Source organism: Paroedura picta, chromosome 2 (genome assembly GCF_049243985.1).
Source record: "Paroedura picta isolate Pp20150507F chromosome 2, Ppicta_v3.0, whole genome shotgun sequence".
Classification (NCBI taxonomy): Eukaryota; Metazoa; Chordata; class Lepidosauria; order Squamata; family Gekkonidae; genus Paroedura; species Paroedura picta.
The window spans coordinates 132,361,498-132,384,209 of NC_135370.1; the positions used below are offsets into that span (position 1 = coordinate 132,361,498).

Below are 22,712 nucleotides of genomic sequence, written 5' to 3' on the forward strand. Positions count from 1 at the left end.
ATTTCAACTGCTAGAAATTCATTGTTGGCTGTGATAACAGGGCAGGAGTGCCAGAGCATCACAATTCCTGGTACTAGTGAAGCAATTATAAAGATCTGAATCCTAAGGTTTTCTGTGTTTTATTTCAGGAGATTGATGTTGCCCGAAGAAACATGTTGCAGAAGACCTGGCTGTTGGCAGATGAGGTAAGCTCTCTACATCAGGCTTTCAACATCAGTCTTGGCATTTTACAGCTGCAGAATTATCACATTGTGTTTATGTGATATGTTATATGGTGCACCAGGACTCACAGTTCTTGATTCAGCACTTTTGCTTACTGCAGACATTTGTCTGGGTTTCTGCACAGGCTCCTTTGCCCTCTTCAGACAAGCAGATCAAAGGAGTCATGGTGTCAGCAGGATGGTGCAGATGACAAGGCAGAATGTCAAGCAAAACTGTGTGGGTGTGCCCATTGCTTTGCACAAATGTGTTTCTACTATGAGCTTAGGCAGAGAGCACTTTGAGGACGGCTGTTTGGGTTTTGGATCCGGTGATGTGCAAGCAGAATCATAAATGGACTTAGTGCAATTCTGCTTAAGAATGGTACTGTTTAGCATTGAGTGCATTCCTCCCTGTCTATGTGAGTGCTCCAACATTGGTTGTAGAAGATCTTAAGTGGAAACACAGGTAGGAATACAACTAAATTTGACTTAGCGCAAGCAACCACTATGGCCCTTTCCTTGAATTACTGCTTGCACAAGAGCTCTAGTACAAGTGGTAATTTTGTACTGGATGCAAACTGCTGACTTTGTTCAATTTTTTAAAATATACTGTTGGATTAGTATACTCAAAGTGGTGCTGTAGAGTGGGGGCAGAATTCACAAGCACTGACTTGATCCACAAGGCCAGCCTAGTGGAATTAAAAGTGAACTGGGAAGGCTCAAGTTCACATCTGATCCCAGCTATCTATACTCCTGAAATCTCCATATAACTATTATTTTCCCTACATTGCATGACAAGTAACTATGGTAAGGATTACTAAAGGCATATAATTGTGTGTGGAACCCTTTGAATACTTGAAATTTATTATTAATTATTTTGAGCAGTAGAGTGTACAGTTATGCTTGCAAGGCTTCGATTGGCTGTTTGGTATTGAAGTACTGATAAAATGCTAATTTTACAACAGATGTGCTAACTGGGTGTGCACCATGTGGATGGAGCACAGCATTTTGGTGTATTCCCTTGCCCCCTCTTAGGAAAAAAACATTGTTGCATTGTCTAGAATGCGTCCTTGTTTATTTAGGAAGGGTGGGCTAGAAAAATAAAGATTTATTTATGTATTCATTTTATTTGCTTCTGGTATTGATATTTATATTTCTGGAATTTATACTGATTTTTCTGGAGAAAGCCCTTGCACATTTTCCTTTCATCCCTGCCCAATTTATTATCACTTCTTGCAGGTGTTAAAGAGACATATTCTCTACTACAAGTTGCCCAACAAGGATAGCCCAGTAGGTTTTGACCTTTATGAACAGCTTCCTCCTATTCGACTGAAGCAGCTGCACACAGTGACCAAGAAGGAGCATAAAGAAGGCACGTCACTGCCACATTTGTAAGAAAGAATCCTCAGAACCGGATGGAGCAATGAGGGACAGCGCTAAACCAGTGGAAGAACTTGGTGATCCCCGTGGTGTTTTGCCTGAACAAACAGAAAGGGATTTTCCTTGCGAACCTCTGTCTGGCCCAGCCTTTGTAACACGGAATATCTTCCCATCCTCAGGTAGCAAAATTTCACAGTGGAAGGAACCAGTGTATGTTACTGAGAGGGAACTCCGTCAAGTTATTTTTTATAAATAAAATTCCATCAAAAATCCTGTTGGTAGAATATATTGATCTGTAACATTGTAAAGGAGCTTGCCTTAGCCTGTTGTTATTATTTTGTCATCTGGGTCTGAAATTATTTTCCAGCTTACAGCAGTAGAATAGGTGGAAAACCATAATGTTCAGGCTAGCCATGTCCAGGAAGGAGGGAGGTGAATGCCTGAAACGGTTTTCTGGATAATGATTGGAGCAGTCGGCTAAGTCCTGCAGCTGTTTGGCATCAAGACATATTAAGGAACTACATTAGAAACCTTCCCTCTCCACCCAAAGCCACCTGCCTCTCTCCATCTGTTGCTCTTGTTCTCTGTGTATTAGATCCCCCCCCCCCACAATTTTATTAACCTTATATTGAAGAATGTTATATTTCACATGACAGGAAGTTTGGCAACTGCAACCCGCTCCCCCATAAGTTAAAGAAAAATAAGTGTGTGCTGGTTGGGAAAGCACAGTGCAACAAATAACACTTTCTGGGTCTGAAAGCATGGGAAGGGGCATAATCTCAGTTTCGGGGTGGGCCTGAGGTATGGAAGCTTGCTGGGTGACCTTGGGCCAGTGACACCCTCTCAGCCTGACACATTTTATGGGATAAGGTGGAGGAGAGGAGAACCCTGTAAGCCACTTCGGGCCCCTAATGGGAGAACTGAAGTAATCTTCTGATCCATGACATTTAAAAAAAAAAAAGTGAAGTGCAGTCAATATCTATTCCTTTCACCCATAGAGGGAAGTAGCTCTGGAATAAAATTAAGGGGCCCTGAATGGTGAGTTGAGTATCAGGGAAGGAGGAAAACTTTGCCCTGACTCAGTTTTCTGACTTGTAGCCCTTGAATCTCTCCCAGAGAGGTAAACGGGTGCTTGCAATTCTTTTCTCTTCCAGGAAAAGCCAACAGCAGGAGAACGAGCAGCTACACTTTAGCCTTTGCTGCTCCCTGCCCTTGCAGTTGTTGCCACCGTTCCTCATCCAGGCCTTGTGCCCAGTCAGACATGTGGAGTGGTAGAAGGTTGAGGAGCAGATGATGCAGCTGCCCCCAAGCCAAGGTCAGAAGGAGAACTACAGAGAGTCCTCTGATTCCTTCCCGTGGGACCCTTGTCATGACCGATTCTGCACAGAAGCACTCCCCACCTCCACCTCAATGGCAGCTCAGCAGCATAACCAAGAGGCACTGAATAGCTGTTGAAAGACTCAAGAGTAGTCTGAACAGGACAAGGGTTTTTTTTCTGGGCGTGGTGCTTGCGTTCACTCTCTCAGCTGCCACTCAATAGCCCATAAAGTCCAGGCACAGGAGGCGGCAAATATTGATTCCTCCTCCCCCAATTTCTCCTCTCCAGAGAGTTGTGAATGCTGATCATTTACCTTTTTACGTCACCCCTTCCAAATGAGTTATGTTAGGTGACTGATATATTATCTAAATATTTTCTTCCCCAAAACTTTTTCTAATGAAGTTGATCCATGTGCCCATGCCACATGCAACTGAATTTTTAGGTCAGGGGGAGGCTGGGGATGGGGGCAAGGAGATGGATAAAATTTGCGGTATCTTTTATTAAACAATAGAGCAACTGTTTTTCAAGGATCAGTGATTTTTGTTGCTGTTTACCGTACTCTGCTTCATTTCACTGGCTTGCTTCCATCTAGGAGTCAGCAGAATGACAGTGAAGTCACCTTGTATTTAGTGTCTGCTAGAAACCAGTTTTTGCTTAATAGGTGGTGGGTCGTGGTGGTGGAAAGTGCCATCATATAGCAGCTGACTTGCGGTGATATTCTGCACACAATGGATAATGCACTTTCAATGCACTTTAGAAGCAGAGTTTCCTGTTCTGCACAGGAAAATCCAGCTTGAAAAAGCACGTGGAATGTGCGTTCTCCTACATGTGTGAAATGAGCCCTGAATTTCCTTGGTGGTCTCCCATTCAAGTACTAATCTGGGCCAAACTTATTTGACGTCTGAGATCTGATGAGATTGAGCTAATCAGGCAAGTAGGCACACTTGTATACAGTAGAACAAAAGTTACTGCTAACTTACTTTATAATATATCTATATAGTAAATGTACAATTTTACGGTAAGGCAGTATTATTTGTTCAAACTCACATTCATGTTTCCTGTATTGGTATTATATGCTAATGAAGAAAAAAAATGGGTAAAAGATGTAAAATATCAGCTGGTACAGTTTTATTATATATTCTGAAGCTATATAAATAAGCTGGCTCAATCACGCAGAGATCCACAGATGAGACTAGAGTTTCTCTATGATGGTAATACTTCTAGAGTCTCTACTTGCCAAACAACTGTAGTCCAGGCCCTGTCAGAATCATGGTGCACCTTAAACCCCTCCCTCAAGAAAAGAAGAGTTGGTTCCTATATGCCGTTTTCTCTACCAGATTCATAGAATAATAGAGTTGGAAGGGATCTCCTGGGTTATCTAGTCCAACCCGCTGCACTATGCAGGACACTCACAACCCTATCGCTCATCCACTGTAACCTACTACCTCCTTGGACTTTCACAGAATCAGGAGTCTCAAAGCAGCTTACATTCGTCTTTCCTTTCCCCACAACAGACACCCAGTGAGGTAGGTGAGGCTGAGAGAGCCCTGATATCACTGCTCGGTCAGAAGAGCTTTATCAGTGCTATGGCAAGCCCAAAGTCACCCCGCTGGCTGTATGTGGGGGAGTGTGGAATCAAACCTGGCTCACCAGATTAGAAGTCCGCGCTCCTAACCCCTACACCAACCTGGTGTCAATGCCCACATGTGGGCAGATGTAGTGGAATATATGTACTGTACATAGAGTACAGAATAGTGGATACATTCAACTTCGGGACTTAATTTTTCAAATCATGTTATCTTGACTGGACACACAATGTAGTAATCTCTGGTGCTGGGATATGCAAAGGAAAAGGGATGCAATTGGGCAAATGCAAGGGGGAAAAGCCCTGCTACATTGCCATTAAAAAAACAAAAGTCATGGGCTTTTGAGTGCTAAAGCCCAGAGTTGAAATGCCAACAAGAAAAGGAGGTTGCTTAGGCACATTCTGGTGCAGAGCCCATCAAATTGGCCATCAGTTTTTGCTTTTGACATTGCAGTATCTTAAGTGTTGGCTGGGTGAGCTCAGCTGTCCCAGCTTGATTCTGAATTGGGGTTAGCAAGCCAAGTAAACATCTGGAGACAAGGAGAGCTTGGTTATTTTGGGGTGGATTCTTTTGTAGCCTATCACAAGATTGTTGGGAGTATGGAGTTGGAAAGAAAGGACGTTTGAACTGTAGAAAACAGGATCCCAAGAATGCAGCCATCAAGATTGCCATTTTGCAAAAACTGAATTTCGTCTTCACATTTTAGAAATTAGAGTAGGCCTAGTTTGGCATAAATGCAATCAAAACTAGTGTAATGACAACTCACAGTATTTCATAATGTGTCCTTTCTACAAAGCACTAGAGGGTGCTGCTGAATAAAATATTAGGAAAAATCATAGGCTGTAGCTGGCTTTGAACTCGAAATACAAACTGTTTTCTATTTTTGCAGCACCCCATAGCAAATAAACTATTTTTTAAGCTTTAAAACTTGTTTGTGCTGTATGAATCCTTATCTCAGTGGTTGTTAGGACTTAGTCTAACCCTTTCCAAGCAGAGAAGGTACAATGCACATGTTAACTCAAATTGAATTTTTTTAAAGGTAGGGACAAAAAGTGCTTACTTTAATCCAGGTTAATCCTTATGGAAATAACAGGGCAGTTTTCCCTCTTCGCCGATGCTTTTTATTGGGCAAGAAGATGAAATAGAAAATATGCCATGAAATGTCTCAGTTACTTTTGTTTGCAGTATCAGCCATGGGTCAGACCTGCCTTGGGCATTTCACTTTTTTATCTGGATTTGGTAGTTGAGATATTTGACACCTGATAAATACTTCTTTCATTTGGTAAATCTTTAAGATTATTATCATGATGTGTTTGTGGATTATGTATAAATACCACTTTTAGTGTTCTGAAATTTATTGTTTCCTCAAATAAGATCCTCCTTTGGTTTACTGAGCACATTTTTTCCTGTTTTGAAAGCTTGCCTTGAATTTTCCTCCTCTCTGATTTAGTTGTCCCCTAAAATCAATGTTCATGACATGCATTTTAACCTTTCTTAACTATATTAACTAATTGGAAGACTTTTAAAAAATGTGGTAGAGTAAGATGGCCAGATGATAACATTTGTAAAGTGGGACACTTTGGTGTCCGGGGGGGGGGAGGGGCTGGCCAGAGCAGTCACATGGCTAACCCGCGCGCCCCCCCCCCTCGCTCCCTTACCTCCACAAAGAGAACCATCTTCTCCAGCCACCCACCTGCGTCTGCGACCCTCAGTCACAATCCCAGCAGGACCCGCCCCTGGGACACTGAGGCTCCACCTCCCTCTCCTTCTTCCTTGCTGCCTCCTCCTCCTCCCTCCAGGCTCTCTCTTGCTACCGCTACTATTTCCGCCACCAGGGACAAGCCCACAAGCCCAGCGGGAGATGCCGAGGAGAAAGCTGAAAAGGGGCCTGCCCATTCCCCAGGCAGTGGGCTCGGCACCTCAGCAACCGCACCGAGGGAAAGGCAGCGGACGGTGGAACAAATCAGCAGGAACAAGTGCCGAGACCCCGGAGAACAACGGTTCTGAGGCGCAAGCAGCCACGGCCAACAGGACCAGCAGTGATGACGTCTCAACCCACGGGAGACCTGAAACACCAAGCGACTCGAATCGCCTCTACCCGCCCGGACTTGGAGAGTGGGAAGGAATGTGGCCGCGGGAGGAGGGAGGCATTACAGACCCAGGCAGGCAGGTCCATAATGGGAAGGGAGAGGTGGGCATGGCTGAGTGCGCCATTGGCATCCCTCCTCCCCATCCCCCTCAAGTCCGTTGGCTCTCTGGGCTTCGCCTGGGCGCTTTTGTGGCTGCTTCTGGGTGGGGAGAGCCTGACGAGGGAGCGGGGGAAAGGGAAGCACTGCCACTGCGAGGTGTGGGGACAGCACTTGCGGGAATTTTTAATAAAGTAGTGGGATGCAGGACATTTCTTTTAAAAGCGTGCCTGTCCTGCTAAAATCAGGACGAATGGGCAGCTTATGGTAGAAGGCAATCTCTGGAACACAAGTTGAAAGGCAGTAGGCCAGACTGCTTTACTTGATATTGCAGTTCCCTTTCTTCACCCCCAAAACAGGTCAGGTCAAAGGCAGGCAGAACACCAGCAGGATCTTGAGAAGGGGGTTCCTTCCTACAGAGCTGCTTGGGTTTAAAAAGAGAATTCAAACATAAAAGTCTTGCTATATCAGACCAGCATTCCATCTAGTTTGGTGTAGTGGTCAGGAGTATGGAATTCTAATCTGGCGAGCCGTGTTTGATTGTGCACTCCCCCACATGCAGCCAGCTGGGTGACTTTGGGCTCGCCACAGCACTGATAAAGCTGTTCTGATGGAGCAGTGATATCAGGGCTCTCTCAGCCTCACCTACCTCACAGGGTGTCTGTTGTGGGGAGAGGAAAGGGAAGGCCTCTTTGAGACTCCTTTGGGTAGAGAAAAGTGGCATATAAGAACCAACTCTTCTTCTAGTCCAGTATCCTGTTTCACAGAGTGGCCACAGTTCCTCTGGAGCACCCTTTCTCAACTTTTTTACCATTGAGAAACCCCAGAAGTGCTGTGATCGTGTAGAATATGGTAGGAAAGCATAGCTTCTCTAGGGCCCCTCCCCTTCCTAACCCCTCCAGGCCCATCACTGGCCATTTTGGGAGGGAGGGTGGGTTGACATTGACCATATGTGGTCCTATCACCTGTTGAATGTTAATAAATTAAAAATAATATGAAAAACTAGTTATGCCCAACCTATTCAGAAAATCTTCCCAGGGCTGTCAAGAAATCCCAGGGTTTCATGAAACCTTGGTTGAGAAAGCCTGCTCTGGTGGGACATCACTGGAGCATAGTGGCTGGGGCCTTCCTCTGAGGTTGCCTCCTGGTTCTGAAGTTTATTGCCTCTAAATGGGGGGTTCCCCACAGTCACCATGGCTAGTAGTCCCTGCTAGACCTATCATCCATTAATCCCCTTTTAAAGCTGTTTATTCCAGGCAGGAAATTTCACATTTTAATAACTCTCTATGGAAAGAAGAGCCTCTTGTGGCGCAGAGTGGTAAGGCAGCCGTCTGAAAGCTTTGCCCATAAGGCTGGGAGTTCAATCCCAGCAGCCGGCTCAAGGTTGACTCAGCCTTCCATCCTTCCGAGGTCGGTAAAATGAGTACCCAGCTTGCTGGGGGGTAAACGGTCATGACTGGGGAAGGCACTGGCAAACCACCCCGTATTGAGTCTGCCATGAAAACGCTAGAGGGCGTCACCCCAAGGGTCAGACATGACTCGGTGCTTGCACAGGGGATACCTTTACCTTTACCTTTATGGAAAGAAGTGTTTCCTTTTGTTTGTCCGGAATCTACAGCTCATCACCCTTGAATTCTAGTGTTTTGAGAGAGAGAGAAAAAATTGTCTTTGTGAACTCTCTCCCCCTCATGTCCCCCCTTAGTCATCTTTCTCTAAACTGAAAAGTCCCGGACTTCAGCCTTTCCTGATAGGGGAAGTACTCCAGCCCCTTAATCATCTTGGTCACCCTCCTCTACTTTTTCCAGCTCTGCCATGTTTTTGTTTTTGTTTTTGAGATAGTGTGACCAGGACTGTATACAGTGTTCCAAGTGAGGCCATACCATAGATCTATACAGGAACATTATAATATTGGTTGTTTTATTTCCAATTCCTTGCCTAATAATCCCTTTTTAACTGCTACAGCCCACTGGATTGACACTTTCATTGAGCTATCAACTGTGACCCCAAGATATTTTTCTCTTTCAGTCTCAGCAAGTTCAGACTCCATTAGCCTGTACTTCAAGTTGGGATTTTATATTCCAATGTGCTTTGTAGACTTACTGTCATTGAACTGCATTTGCCACGTTGACACGGTCACCAGTTTGTTGAGGTTCTCTTGGATATTTCACAGTCAACCTTGTTTTTCACCATCCTGAATAATTGTGTGCCATCTGCAAACCTGACCACTCTGCTACTCACCCCTAGCTCCAGATCATCCTTATCCATTGTTGCTCCTCTATATATTTATGAAACAGCCTGGGGGGGTGGGATGTGTCCAGCTGTCCAAGTTAGAATAGAGCCAATCAGGGTGCAGCCAGCTTTGCCCTGATTGGCTCTGCCCCTGCAGCTCCCGCCCTCTGTCCCTGGACTCTAGCCTCTTTGCTCTCAGAAGCCTCAGTGCCTGGAGCCAGCAGCAGGTAAGGGGAGAGGCCCTGGGCAAAGGGGCATGGTGGAGGGCTTGCTAACAAGGGCCTCCTGGCCTGCTAGGCTGGGCCTGCTGACTGCCTGTTAAGGAGCTCTTTCTGTCCCTGATAACAAGCTGCCCAGCCCCAGCCTGCCCCACTTGATCCGGCTGCAAGCTGCAGCCCAAAGCCACCTTAAGCTGCCTGGCCAGGGGCCAGGGGAGGGAACCCTTTCAAGGACCGTTCTTAGGAACGAGCTTTGAAGCTAGTTTATAAATAAATAAAATAGTACTGGTCCTTTGTGGGACCCCACGGCTTACTTCCCTCCACTGGGAAAACTCAGTTGATTCCTACTCTTTACTTCCTGTCATTTCATCGGGTTTTAATCCACAAGAGAATCCTGTTCCACATAGAAGAAGAAGAAGAAGAAGAAGAAGAGTTGGTTCTTATATGCCGCTTTTCCCTACCCGAAGGAGGCTCAAAGCGGCTTACAGTCGCCTTCCCATTCCTCTCCCCACAACAGACACCCTTTGGGGTGGGTGAGGCTGAGAGAGCCCTGATATCACTGCTCGGTCAGAACAATTTTATCAGTGCCGTGGCGAGCCCAAGGTCACCCAGCTGGATGCATGTGGGGGAGCGCAGAATCGAACCCGGCTCGCCAGATTAGAAGTCCGCACTCCTAACCACTACACCAAACTGGCTCATACACACACATGCACAAATTAAGTATAGATTCCCCCACTGATGTCTCTATGGACCTTCTCACAAAGAGGACCTCCTCTCAGCATCTTTATAGGTAGACATTTTGGGATGTGTGTGTTGTGCACAAACCAAAAAAAAGGCTGCCTACTTCTGATTTAGGTTCCATTGCTAATGAATTATTTTTGCAGAGACACATTTCAGAAGCAGCCAAAAAGCACACAGTCATTTGCAGCTTTACTTACCCCTCACAGAGTTGTAATAATGGCTAAAGTGGAAGGGAACAGGGAACCAAAAATATAATTTTGGACTTCTTGGGGGGGGAAATGAATAAAAATGCACGAAACAACATATTTCACAAGAAGACTTTAAACACATAATGCAAAATTGGTTTCTAAATCTTAATAGACGAGTCAGGAAATTGCAGTGCCTGAGTGATATTGTCTCCAATGCCCTTATGTGACAACATCATCATATATGACCTTCAGCAGTTAAGTGTTCACTGAAATGGATTGCTGGACTATCGTGATAGTATTTACTTAAGCTATATCCCACTTTCTTGTCCTTCAGTAAACTAGTAAACATAGGCACACATTCATTTATTCAAACTTAAATTAGCCAATTTCCTACTTTGACCAAAATGAGAAAAAAACCCTCAGCTTATTTTTGAGCCCCCATTTTTCAGGAATTAGTAGTACTGAGCACAGGGTTAGATAGCAACGGGAATCTGGGGCTTGTCACACAATTTTGGCTTGCAAAAGCAGTAGAACATATACTTATTTATTGTCAGGAATCAGGCTGAGCCTAGCCTGCGGAGTCCGAGATAAAGGCGCATCCGAGAATCCAACAGCCAGTTGCAGATTCCAAGAGAGCTTTATTAGACAGAGTCCACAGAACGCTAAAGCAAGCCAAGATCTTCCTAAGCAAAGATCTTGATAATAACAAAGTACAAAAGAACAGGCAAGGCAGTTACAGGGCCCACCAAATAAGGGAGGGGGGCACGTAGGCATTTTGGCGGGAGAGCGAGAGAACAGCAGAGGTAGGTTGATTCCCAAGCGGCCAGATGGCCCGGAATCTTATCAAACAGTTGGCACTTTGTTGAGACTTTGAGTTGTCTCCGCAAGGACACTTACAGTAAGACTGATAGATTCGCATGGAGCCTCTCCTGCTGGGAAAGGAAGGGAGGCTGGGAACCAGCAACAGGTTTATTGCTTTATGGCCTTGGCCAGAGCCGGCTGGTTAGATCTGAAGGGGTGTTGAAAATGAAACCTAGATGGCATGAATCGGGGTTCATGACATTTATCTAGATTGTAAAACCCTGGGGTTTCTTGGTGGCTCTGAAGGGTTTCCCAAATGGGCGGAAGTTAATTAATTGTGTGTGTGTGTGTGATTTATCAGGTGATGTAGCCATATGTGGTCATGGCAGCCTGCCTCCCCCTCAAGATGGCCAATTTGGGGTGGGGAGGGGCCCTTGGTGGGCATGTCCACAGCTATGCTTCCCAACCACATTCTGCATGATCACACCACTTCTGGAGGTTCCCAAAGCCTGAAGGATGTTTCAGGGGCTTCTCAACAGTAAAAAAAAGTTGAAAAAGACATCTAGATTTCCTGGTTTTCTCTCCTATGAGGACGGAAGGCAGCTTATAAGGCATCCATTTTATCTTCACAATCACAACAGCTGTGAGGTTGGTTAGACCTGGGAGTGGGAGACTGGCCTCAGGTCACCCAACAAGCTTCCGTGGCAGAATGGGGATTTGAACCTGGGTCTCCCAGATCCTAATGGAATTCTCTAACTACTGCACCATACTGGTGTCCAAAGCATTTCAGCAATAATTCATTGTAAGTATGTAGGGATTTAGCATTTGTTCAGCATTATGCTCTAGTTTCAGCCAAAAAAAGAAGTGCATTTGCAGGTTTGCATTTGTTTTCAAGTTAGAAATACAGCATATGAGATACTTTTGACTGTCACACAGGTAGCAAGCAATTCACACTTTGGGACATCGAAACATCCCAGTGGCTAAGGAGTTAGACCAGAACTTTTGGGAGTAAACTAGGGCAGGCAGTTAACCATGGTCAGATCCATGGCAATGTATTGATGGTCAGATCTCTGGCAATGTATTGAAGACATCATTTGGATTTAGATTATGGGATTCTATCCTAGTATTGTCAGCCCTGAGATCAACATGTCATAGACGAGATAAGCTGTGGTAGTATCCTCAGGAGTAGTCTGTACCAAAGGGACAAAGAACAATCAAGGGAAGACTGACGCTGGTGGTGGAAAAGATGTATCAAAATGCCTACAGAAAGAAGGGAGGACGGATACAGATTTGGTGGCAGAAGGTTCATGGGTGATGCTTTCTGATTCCTTGATAAAGGCCTTCAGCCAAGCAGGCATCTGAGCTGAGTGCCAAACCTGGACTCAGAAATATCTGAGGAAAAGGTGGGAAGATTTTGTTGCTTTGGAAACTTCCTATGATGACATATTGACAGCGGTCTCTGGACCAGAGGCAAGGGCCAGTCCAGATCCATAATCATCAGTATGTGGCTAGATACGTTTTAAACAACTTGTTTGCGCTAGAATCTTACATGGTGCTTGGCCCAGCTCCCATTTTCTGTGAGCAGCTCTGCTTTAGAATATTGGGGGGGGGGGGGGAGAGTGTACTTTGGTTTTATGGTATGCTGATGCTGAGCCAGAGTTTTTGTTGGATTGCTTGATAGTCTTCATATTGCAGTTGCAAACGCCACACGTCTTACTTTTGTGGCTCATTCAGTGGGATACCATAAATAATTCTCTTGCTTTCTATACTTAACAGTCCCAGGTGCATTCTTTAGTCAACAATGTACAAATAATACAAGCTACGAGAGCTGTGGGGATAATTACCCTGAATATCACCTTTAATAAGTATGCAATGAATTTAGTGAGAGAATCCAGTGAGAGACATCCAGTGATCTTTGCCTTCCCAGGCTTTTTGACAGAATCCTATTCAAAAATACTTTTAGTTCAAAGGCCTCAGACATAAGCAAATCTATTTGCAAACTATGTTGATATATTGCTTATAAGATGTTTTAGTATCTTGTGTCAGTTTTCTCATTTTCTATACAAAGTGAATTGGGTTGAATATTATTTATTCTACTTTAATTAAAGTCATTTCATCTCCATTCATATCTTAATTCTCGCCTTTGTTAATTTTTCTTCAGGGAAAAGCTGATATTACCAATATCAAACTACTATTGTAAGCTTTTCTTTTTTATATTCGTGTGAGTGACCCATTGGCTACTGCTAGTGAGCTGAAGAAGATGAAACTCAAATATTTTGGCCACCTCATGAGAAGGAAGGACTCCCTGGAGAAGAGCCTAATGCTGGGAGCGATCGAGGGCAAAAGAAGAAGGGGACGACAGAGAATGAGGTGGCTGGATGGAGTCACTGAAGCAGTAGGTGCAAACTTAAATGGACTCCGGGGAATGGTAGAGGACAGGAAGGCCTGGAGGATCATTGTCCATGGGGTCGCGATGGGTCGGACACGACTTCGCACATAACAACAGTGAGCTGAAAAAATCAAACCACTATGCATTGAGTTTCTGGGAAAAGCTTGACTCAAGGAGGCTGTTTCCTACATCAGTCGTGTGACATACCTATCTCATAGTTTTAGCATTGTGAAAAAATATAATTTCAGTTGTCACCAAGATTAACGATCAGTAGTTGCCTCCCATTTAACATCATTTTATGGGGAAAGGACCTCCGAGATGAGTGGAAACCTAGTACTGGTGAGGGAATAAAGGTATTTGCTGTAATTTGTGTTCTGAGAATTGGTGACACTTCCTCAGAATACCCATGTCCAATCTGTTTAACCCCTGTCCTTGAAAGATCTGCACTGCTGCTTAGTCTATTTCAGGTGCTAGTTCTTACTCATAAGGCCCTAAATGGATTTGGGCTGCAGTGCTTTTACTCATATTGTCCAGCTGATCAATTAAGATCCTCTTCTTTGTGCTCCTGCACAAAGGTGTCATACAGAGACAGAGACAGGACACCTCACCTGTGAAATGCCCTCCCCCATGAAGGCTCACCTGGTGCCTACCTTATCTTTCTTTAGTCTCCAGACCAAAACTTTCTCTTTATCTAGCTAGGGGTTCTTCTATGGTCTGTTCAGCATAAGGTAGAATTCACTGTCAGAGGATATAGAAGGAGGGAGGGAGTTAAGGAGTTTGTTGCTAATCTTGGTTATGTTTAGGTTAATTGTTTTTATATGGGTTTAATGGGGCCAGGGTTTTAATGGGGTTTTATATGGTCTGTAACCTGCCTTGAGTCCATGGAGAGTGGGGGACTATAAATATAATGAATAAAGAAGAAGAGTCGGTTGTTATGTGCTGCTTTTCTCTACCAGAAGGAGTCTCAAAACAACTTACAGTCACCTTCCCTTTCCTCTTCCCACAATAAACACCCGGTGACGTGGGCAAGGCTTAGATATTATTGTTCAGTCAGAACAGCTTTATCAGCACTATGGCGAGCTCAAGGTCACCCAGTTTCAAGGGGTTCACAAAGGTAAAAAAAGTTGAGAAATAAAATGGATTTGTTGTTTATCTCAGGAAGCCACTGCCTTGAGGGGGTCAAAGGTGTTCATCTATGGACAGCCCTCACCATCAGAAAATACTTCCTAATGTTTAAGAAGAAGAAGAAGAAGAAGAGTTGGTTCTTATATGCCGCTTTTCCCTACCCGAGGGAGGCTCAAAGCGGCTTACAGTCGCCTTCCCATTCCTCTCCCCACAACACACACCCTGTGGGGTGGGTGAGGCTGAGAGAGCCCTGATATCACTGCCCGGTCAGAACAGTTTTATCAGTGCCGTGGCGAGCCCAAGGTCACCCAGCTGGTTGCATGTGGGGGAGCGCAGAATCGAACCTGCCATGCCAGATTAGAAGTCCGCACACCTAACCACTACACCAAACTGACAAAGTCAGTGATTCCCAAACTTTTTCAGGCTGCCACCCCCTTGACTCCCAGGCTATATCCTCAGTGCCCCCCCCCGCACACACATACCACTTTCCTGGTGTTCGTTCCCCCTCCCCTTACAAATTATGTTCCAATACATTGAGAGCTGTTGGCCCTCTTTGTTCCTCCTTCCCTGGCATTCCTATATTTCTGTGTCTGTTCCCATCTTTGATCTGCCAGTGATTAAAGCCTTGGAAACCCATCTGTTGTGATTCAAAAATCCAATTTTATTTCTTCCTATTAAAAACAGTTGTGAACACTTTGGGGGAGACGAAAATACAACTAAAAGAAGATTACTCAAATGAGTAAAAATTGCCATATTATTTACCAATTTACCAGGCAAGCTTCTGTAGAACATCTTGTCTGGGTAATTCCTCTTTACCATCATTTTGACTTCAAGAGGGATCCCATAGGAAAATGTTTCTGCCTCATCAGACCAGGTAGTAGCAAGCAATGCACAAGCTATGCTCGCTGTTTGCTGTCCTTGATCCTTTGGATATTTCCTAAAGGAAATTATTTGGCTAGCAGGGCCTGGGCATGTGCAATGCCAGGCACCTTTTGCTTGGGCTTGCTGGTCCAAGGGGAGCCCAGCCTAGATTGCAAACATGTTACCATGCTACTGCACATTTATGTATTTTCTTAAATAAAATGGACTTTTTTCTTGCATGGCACATATTATTAGCCCAGATCACCAGGGGAGTGGGGGCATGTTGAGCACTGGGACCAAAGAAATGGTGGTGGTTAGTAAACACTAATTATTAATCAACATGTCCATAAAGTGAATAGAGTTTTCAATTTGTGATGCTGGATTCCTTAGCAGTGGGGCTTCTGAGTGTATTCTCATGAAAGCATAGAATGAAGCCTGAGGTGTCAGAATCACACCTAGCTGGAAGAGACCACAGATGGCATCCAATACAGTCCTCCACCTTCTCAGGGACTTAAAAAAACTCCTAATAGGAGCTCATCCAATGTCCTTCTAAAAACTTCCAACATAGAAGACTCTACCATGCTCCAAGGCAACATATGCCATCTATGAACAGCCCTTTTCATCAGAAAATGCTTTCTAATATTTAAGTAAGTGGTTCCCAAACCTTTTAGGGCAGCCATCCCCTTGGCTTCCAGGCTACATCCCTAGTGCCCCACCTCTTTCCACCTCTTTCCTGGTGTTAGGTATACTGCAAATTCAAAATGCACTATATTGCCTACACTTCTTTATTACTTGTGCAGCAGCCATATTTTAGTTTAGACAAAAAAAATATATAAATTCTTTGTAAAAGTCATTTTAGGTCCTCATTGGAGAGAAAGACAGGTGAGGAAAGAGTGAGGGGGGGGGGGGGGAGAGGCAAGCAATGGAAAATCCCATGGCCAGGACAAGCAGGAAAAGTCTTTTCTCGAAGACAGAGTTAAGAAGCTCCTGGTGATCTGGGGTAGAGCCTGGGAAAGACAGAATCTGAGGAGGGGAAGAAGTTCAGCAGGAATATGATCTCATACAGCCCACTGAGATGGAGCAATGGAAGAATTCTGTCATGTATTTCATGTATAGAGGATATGTTTTCCTGGGCCAAATATGCTCTGGTGCTACTCAAGGTTAACGAGAGATAATGAGATATAGTCATATGCATCACTATATGCATCACTCCAGTTCTCCTAGAGGTGCCAGGAGACCTGGCTGTTGAGGACCAGGAGCTGCCTGATCTCCCGGAGGATGAGACCTTGATAGCTATCAGAAGATCGGCATGCCTGTCAGCTTACTGCACCGCTTTCCTCTGATAAGGACAAGGACCAGCTGCAAGCCCTCTGGCTTCATCTTCTGACTACATTCCTGGTTCCAGACCTACAGTTTAACTCTGATTGTGTCTCCGGCTTCTGACCCCGGATTTTGACTTTTTCTCTAAATCCTGGCTGAACTTTAATCCTTCCCCCTACTGTGTGAACTGTCCCCCCAGCTCCCAAACTCCTGGACTGGACTCTGGTTTCTGGCTTGCGCACCCCTGTCTTGCCATAACAACCTGGCCAAGTAGGTGTGGCCCAGCATAGCAGCACAGGTATTGTCTAATTAAAATATGCAAGGAAGTTTTTGCATACAGCTTTTGTAGATCAAACACTAGTGTTTGACTCCCATTCATTGAAATCAGTTCTGATATAAACAGTCATATATGAACAATTATCAATGATCAGTGATCCTGATTTGAACCTGAGAAGCTATTCTAAGTATTATAATAAGCCTGGAATGGAAGATTTCAGACAAGTAATAACACTTCATGTGAAGCCCATAGACAGACAGACAGACAGACAGACAGACAGACAGATAGATAGATCTTATTTCACTGGTATGTAAACTAAAATTACAGAGAGTTGTGTTAGACTTTCATATTCTGACTGTGAAAAATTTCCCCTGATATCTAGCCGATAATGTTCTACACCGTTTAAAGTGACATCACCCAGACATTCTCACCAGATGTGACAGTGTTCCCACTGGATGTGACATCACCAGGCTACTCCCACAGCACAAGAAGTGACTGCACAGAAATATTTTCAAATGATTTGTGAATTGAAACATACCTGCACTTTGGGCTGACTACCAGTTTGCTCTTCTTCACCAAAGGGCCAGGGTAGGCCTATGCCTCTCAGCAAACTAACTTCATCATGTCTTCAATATTTAACTATGGAGATGTGTAATCTGATGTCCAAGGCTGTCCAGTGTCACTCAGTGAGACACCTTCCAAAGTAATTTTAATAATGGGGGGTGTGAAAATTTGCTGAGGAGGGCAGTTTTATTTTCCTAGAATCAGACGGGACAAAATGTTTGGTTTCCTTTCTACTGGAATGACCACCTGTAGTATTTTAAAAGTAGTTGCACATTTTCTGTGAACAAACCAATTCCCAGCCCCCTCCCATTTGCTATGGTTACGTGTCTTCCATTAGGATGAACACGAAGAGATAACATGACCTTTCCCTATCTTTATCTTACTCAGGTCATTGGAGCTGCATTATTTTCTTAAAATGTTGTCTTAAAAGATTGGGGGTGTATACCGGAGAAAGTACTGATTCAAGAATGCACATTTTAAAATTCCTTTTATGTTTAAAATATTGATGGAAGGAAGTTTTGGCGGCCTGCTGACCATGCTTGTTTGCAGTGCATTCTTGTCCGTTGTGCACATATTTGCCCACATTTATGTGAAACACAGCAGAAACATGAAATGAATGAATTCATTTTAGATATAAGAGCCAGTTAGCATTTTCCCCTTACAGAGAGTTTGCTGGTAGCCCAGTATTTTATTCAGGAGATTTATGGGCCACTTCTCTAGGGACCTGCTTAAGGTGACTAGCAAAGCAAAAACAAAACAAGGAAACAATAAAAGCATAAAACATAAATTCAACTCTCAAATTATTGATAATACCCCCATTATTGAAATAAAGACCACTGAACTGTTATAATTTGTTTCAGAACTACTCATAAAACAGTGATAATCAGAAAAAGAACAGTATGCAGATCATTAGTTTCCTCCCCCTCAATAAAAGATCGGATTAAACTTCAATTAAAAAAGAAATATTTTGACTTGGCATCAAAATGATGGTAGTACAGGAACCAGTCAGGCTACTTTCATCCTCTCTAGACTATGTTTATTGACTCAATGCTAATTAGTCTTCCAGTATATTACTTCTCCTAGGGATAAGCAAAGAGGGATCTTTGCTTCACATGGATAAAGGAGAAATTTTATTCATTTTGTTTACAACATTTATATCCCAACTTTCAGCCCAATCATGGCCACCAAGATAGCAAGCAATAAAAACTGCACAATAAAATACATGTAGAACTAGCCCCAAAATGCTTCCACAGGAGGCAGAACCAACCACAAAATGTCAGAAATTGAGGATGTGCATAAGTCTAATAGTAACACTTCAACATTTCAGACAGAAGCTCTGCTTAACAGAACACTTTAAACATTTGCCTGCATATTCACAGGTTACCTTCATTCAGGGTGAAGATCCTTGTGTTGAACTCCAGACAGATACTGCAGAAATCTTTTTTTTTTTTAAAGAAATTTGCTCTGCCAATCAGAACTCCAATGGCCAATCAGTAGCCCATGTGATGCATCCACCATTAGGGAGTTCAGGTTCATTTTAACTCATTGTGGAGAGAGATCCAAATTATCCACAATGCCAGAGAATTCTTTCAAAATACCATTTTAATAGCTGTGGCATTAAAAAGGGCTGGCACTGTGTCATGTCTGAAATCCAGTGTCCGCACCAAGACACATCAGATTTTATACAGATTTTATACAGTCCAAATAACACACCCAAATTAGTTAGATAAATATTTATACAATCCACTCTAGGCCTGCTTATCTCTTTAGTCTTGTTTCATCTTCAAGCACCCAGTCTGCCCTATCTGGGCCAACCTCCAGGGCCTTTCCCCCTCCCTCACCCAAGCTGCCAAGGCACCTTGTCGTCTGTACCGTTTCTAATGGCAGACAAGAGGGAAAACTGTGATGGTCACTCCATCACATCTGGGCAAAAGACCTTCCTGGCCCCACCTACTTGGTAGGTGCCAAGAAAGATGCCCCACATTGGAGGGGGGCTGTATTAGTTAATATGATGGGTTGTTTGTTTTGCACACAGAATTCCTGCACTTAGAATTCCCCCTGAATATAAAATGAATGTCTCTGAGCTGGATCAGAGCATTTTTGTCTCACTACTACATAACAGTAGTTTGTCCACACGTTAGAATTGGAGTAGATTGGAAGATGTGTCTTGCAGTCGAGTTTGAGCCTGGGATGTCTTTTGTTTTAGAAGCTAATCCATGGCCTTTCATTCTTCGAAAGGGATGCAGAGTGAGGAGCCATGAGTGTGGATAAATGTCCACAGTCTCTAAAGGGTTAATATTCCAAGGGTGTCCTTTTGCACTTTGGCTGGAATAAATAAACCTACTCAACTTTATTGCTTCAGTATTTCATGTCTTCAAGAGATGATGCTGTGACTGGCCGCCAGAAGGTTTATTGCTTTTGACTGGGATGTGGTTCCTTTGCAAAGTGTGTTTGCCAGTAGTATGGAGTGTACTTCCTCTGTTTAGAGAGTACCACTAACATTTGCACTTTGTTTTCTTTACTGCTATACTTCTGCTGTTTCATAGAGAGGTGCCTCAATCCCCACCACCACCACAAGATGTGGCTTGTTATGTTCATTCAGATTTTTGATTGCATTCTTTAATATTGGTAAATTGAGGTTGTGATTAAATCAGAGAACATTTACATTGTTTTGGAAAATACCTTTCCATCTGTAAGAACTGGGATGAAAAAGACTGTGTCCTTTTAACCAAGGGATCCTCCTTCCAAATTCTGAGTCAGAAGATAGGAACCCACACCCCATTTTACAAGTTATTAAAATTCTTCCTTTTCGAGCGGGCACACATTGATGTGGTTTCTTTCCTCCACCTTTCCCCACTGGCAGGATTCTGTTTCAGAAGGGCTTCAGTGGAAAGGGAAGTGATGCTAAACCCTTCACTCATCCATGAATGCTGTAGTGCCTTCATTTGTTTTGTTGTAGGTGTCCCCAATCTTTTTGAGCCTGTGGGCGCTTTTGAAATTCTGACACGGTGTGGTGAGAACTGCGACTAAATGGCTGCCACAAAAGAGACGCAGAGTTAGCTACAAATGATTGCGGCAACTTAACTTCAGTCACACAGTGGAGATCTTTGCACTGCGGTTGCAGCAGCTGCCACTGCAACACCTTTGCAAAGCTGTACAGCCAGTCAGAAGGAGGAGGACTGGCTTTTCACTACCAGAAGGAGTCCCAAGGGAGCTGGCTTACCAGCTCCTTTCCCTTCCTCTCCCCACAACAGACACCCTATGAGGTAGGTGGGGCTGAGGGGACTCTAAGAGAACAGCTCTAAGACAACTGTGACTAGCTCAAGGTCACCCACATTCCCTGCATGTGGAGGAATGGGGAATCGAACCCAGTTCTTCAGATTAGAGTCTGCTGGTCTTAATACACCACACTGGCTCTCAGAAGTATTGCTGGGCGAAAGTCTTACCTGACTCTACCTACTTTCTAAAAAGCCACACTTGGTGGGCACCAGAAAAGATGTCAGTGGGTGGCCAAGGGCACCACGTTGGGGACCCTTAGTTTAGTGTGTCTCTTCTAGTCTGATCCTAACTTCCCAGTATTCAAAAATGAGCTGGTGGACTTGCTTGGAAAAAGCTAAGTGAGCTGGCTTTATCTCCTATTCAATGCAATAGGTATTTCTATGTACAGAATGTCCATGCACAGGCAGGGATGATGTTGTGTGACAGGAACATGAGCAAAGTGTAACAGCTGGTGAGTGTGCCTGTCAGAGGCACATTTCTTCCATCTCCTGGCTAGTTTAACAGGTCAGTGCTGTGGCAGCAGTGGCAATTGACACACGGCTGCTCTATAAGTGGGTGGGAATGGCTGCCTGCACCAAGTCTCTCTTTGGTACTAGCAGATAATAATCTGTAGAGCAGACTTACGCACTGACATGCAAGAACGCTCAGGGCGGGGGCTGGGCAGCTCGTTAGCAGGGCTGGGACAGACCTCCTTAGCAGTCAGCTAGTCAGCTCCTTAGCAATCCTTAACGAGTAGTCAGCAGGCCTGGAGGCCCTCATCAGCAGGCCCAGACTAGCAGGCCAAGAGGCCCTCGTTAGCAAGGCCTCCACCGCAACCCTTTGCCCAGTATTCTCTCACCTGCTGCTGGCTCCAGGCACTGAAGCTTCTGAGAGCAAAGAGGCTAGAGTCCAGGGATGGAGGGCGGGAGCTGCAGGGGCAGGGCCAATCAGGACAGAGCTGGTTGCACCCTGATTGGCCCTATTCCAACTTGGACAGCTGGACACGTCCCACCCCCTAGGCTGTTTCATAAATATATAGAGGAACAACAATGGATAAGGATGAGTGAGGACAGTGCACCTCCTTTTATTTGATTTCCACTACACAGAAGAGGGGATTAACTGAATTAATACATATTAACATTGCAGAATCCTGACATAAATGCATCAAGAAATAAGACCAGAGTGTAGCAATTATTAGACTTCTCTGGAAAGTCAAATGATGTCCTGTCAGCGCACAGAAGTGCCACATTGTTGGTTCACCTGATTCCAATGAAGAATATTCATTTTGTATGTTTGTATATGTCAGGAGGTTTCCTGTACTGGAATAATCACGGGTAATGGGGATGAACTGTAAAGCTTTGCAAAAATTGTTCTGTGTGATCTTTACTGACCCACAAAAATTTCAGTTTTATGCCTTAACTAAAACATAAAGAACGAATAACTCACGTTCTTCATGACTGATCTGGATCTCCATTTCTGAGGTTGCCCTTCCTTTCAAAAGATTAATGTTATAGAGATTTTTTCTCCCTTTCCCAAAGGAAATTCTGATTGCTTTGTGCCCTGATATATTTTTTCCTCTCTCTAATTTCTTGTTCCCATGGCTGAAGTCTCTGAAGTATGAACTGATGTGACTAATTTTGTACTAAAAGTGTGTAGGTTCAGTTTTGCACCATTAGATTTACAGGTTATCCAATTGGGAAAGATTTACTTGGGACTTTCTCATTTCACGCACTCATATTTAGTAGGCTGCCCATTTCCTGTGTCAAAATGAAGTAACTTTCCATCATAAGACATTATGATTTTTCTCAAACCTTCTGCCAATCCACCTACTCTCTGTCAGTTTATAATGGCTTAGTATAGCATGGCAAATCCTAGCAATTTGTAAATTAGAAAAGTAAGTGTGAGTTCAGATTAGAAGTGACATGTTCCTAGCAGGCTCATTTTTCCTAGAATCTGAAATCTGCTTTCCTACCCATGTTGCCACTAACAAAGAGACCTTCACCGGGATCTTAGGTGGGACTTCTTATGTGTGGGGTGGGCATTGCATAAGGTGACCAGAAATCTGTGGTCA

General features: G+C 44.1%; 1 protein-coding gene across 4 annotated transcripts in view; it reads left to right on the forward strand.

Annotated features, from left to right (window-relative positions):
• Positions 1-4,011, forward strand: part of RPAP1 (RNA polymerase II associated protein 1) — a 56,927-nt gene extending 52,916 nt beyond the window's left edge. For 3 of the 4 annotated variants that reach the window (XM_077322814.1, XM_077322815.1, XM_077322816.1), the window contains 2 exons: positions 129-185; positions 1,440-1,888. In XM_077322814.1, the coding sequence (XP_077178929.1) occupies positions 129-185; positions 1,440-1,595 (213 nt within the window). In that variant the 3' untranslated portion in view covers positions 1,596-1,888. Of the gene's footprint in view, positions 1-128; positions 186-1,439; positions 1,889-2,734 lie in introns of those variants that run through there. The other variant, XR_013228435.1, reaches the window with a different exon arrangement.
• The last annotated feature ends 18,701 nt before the right edge of the window (positions 4,012-22,712 follow it).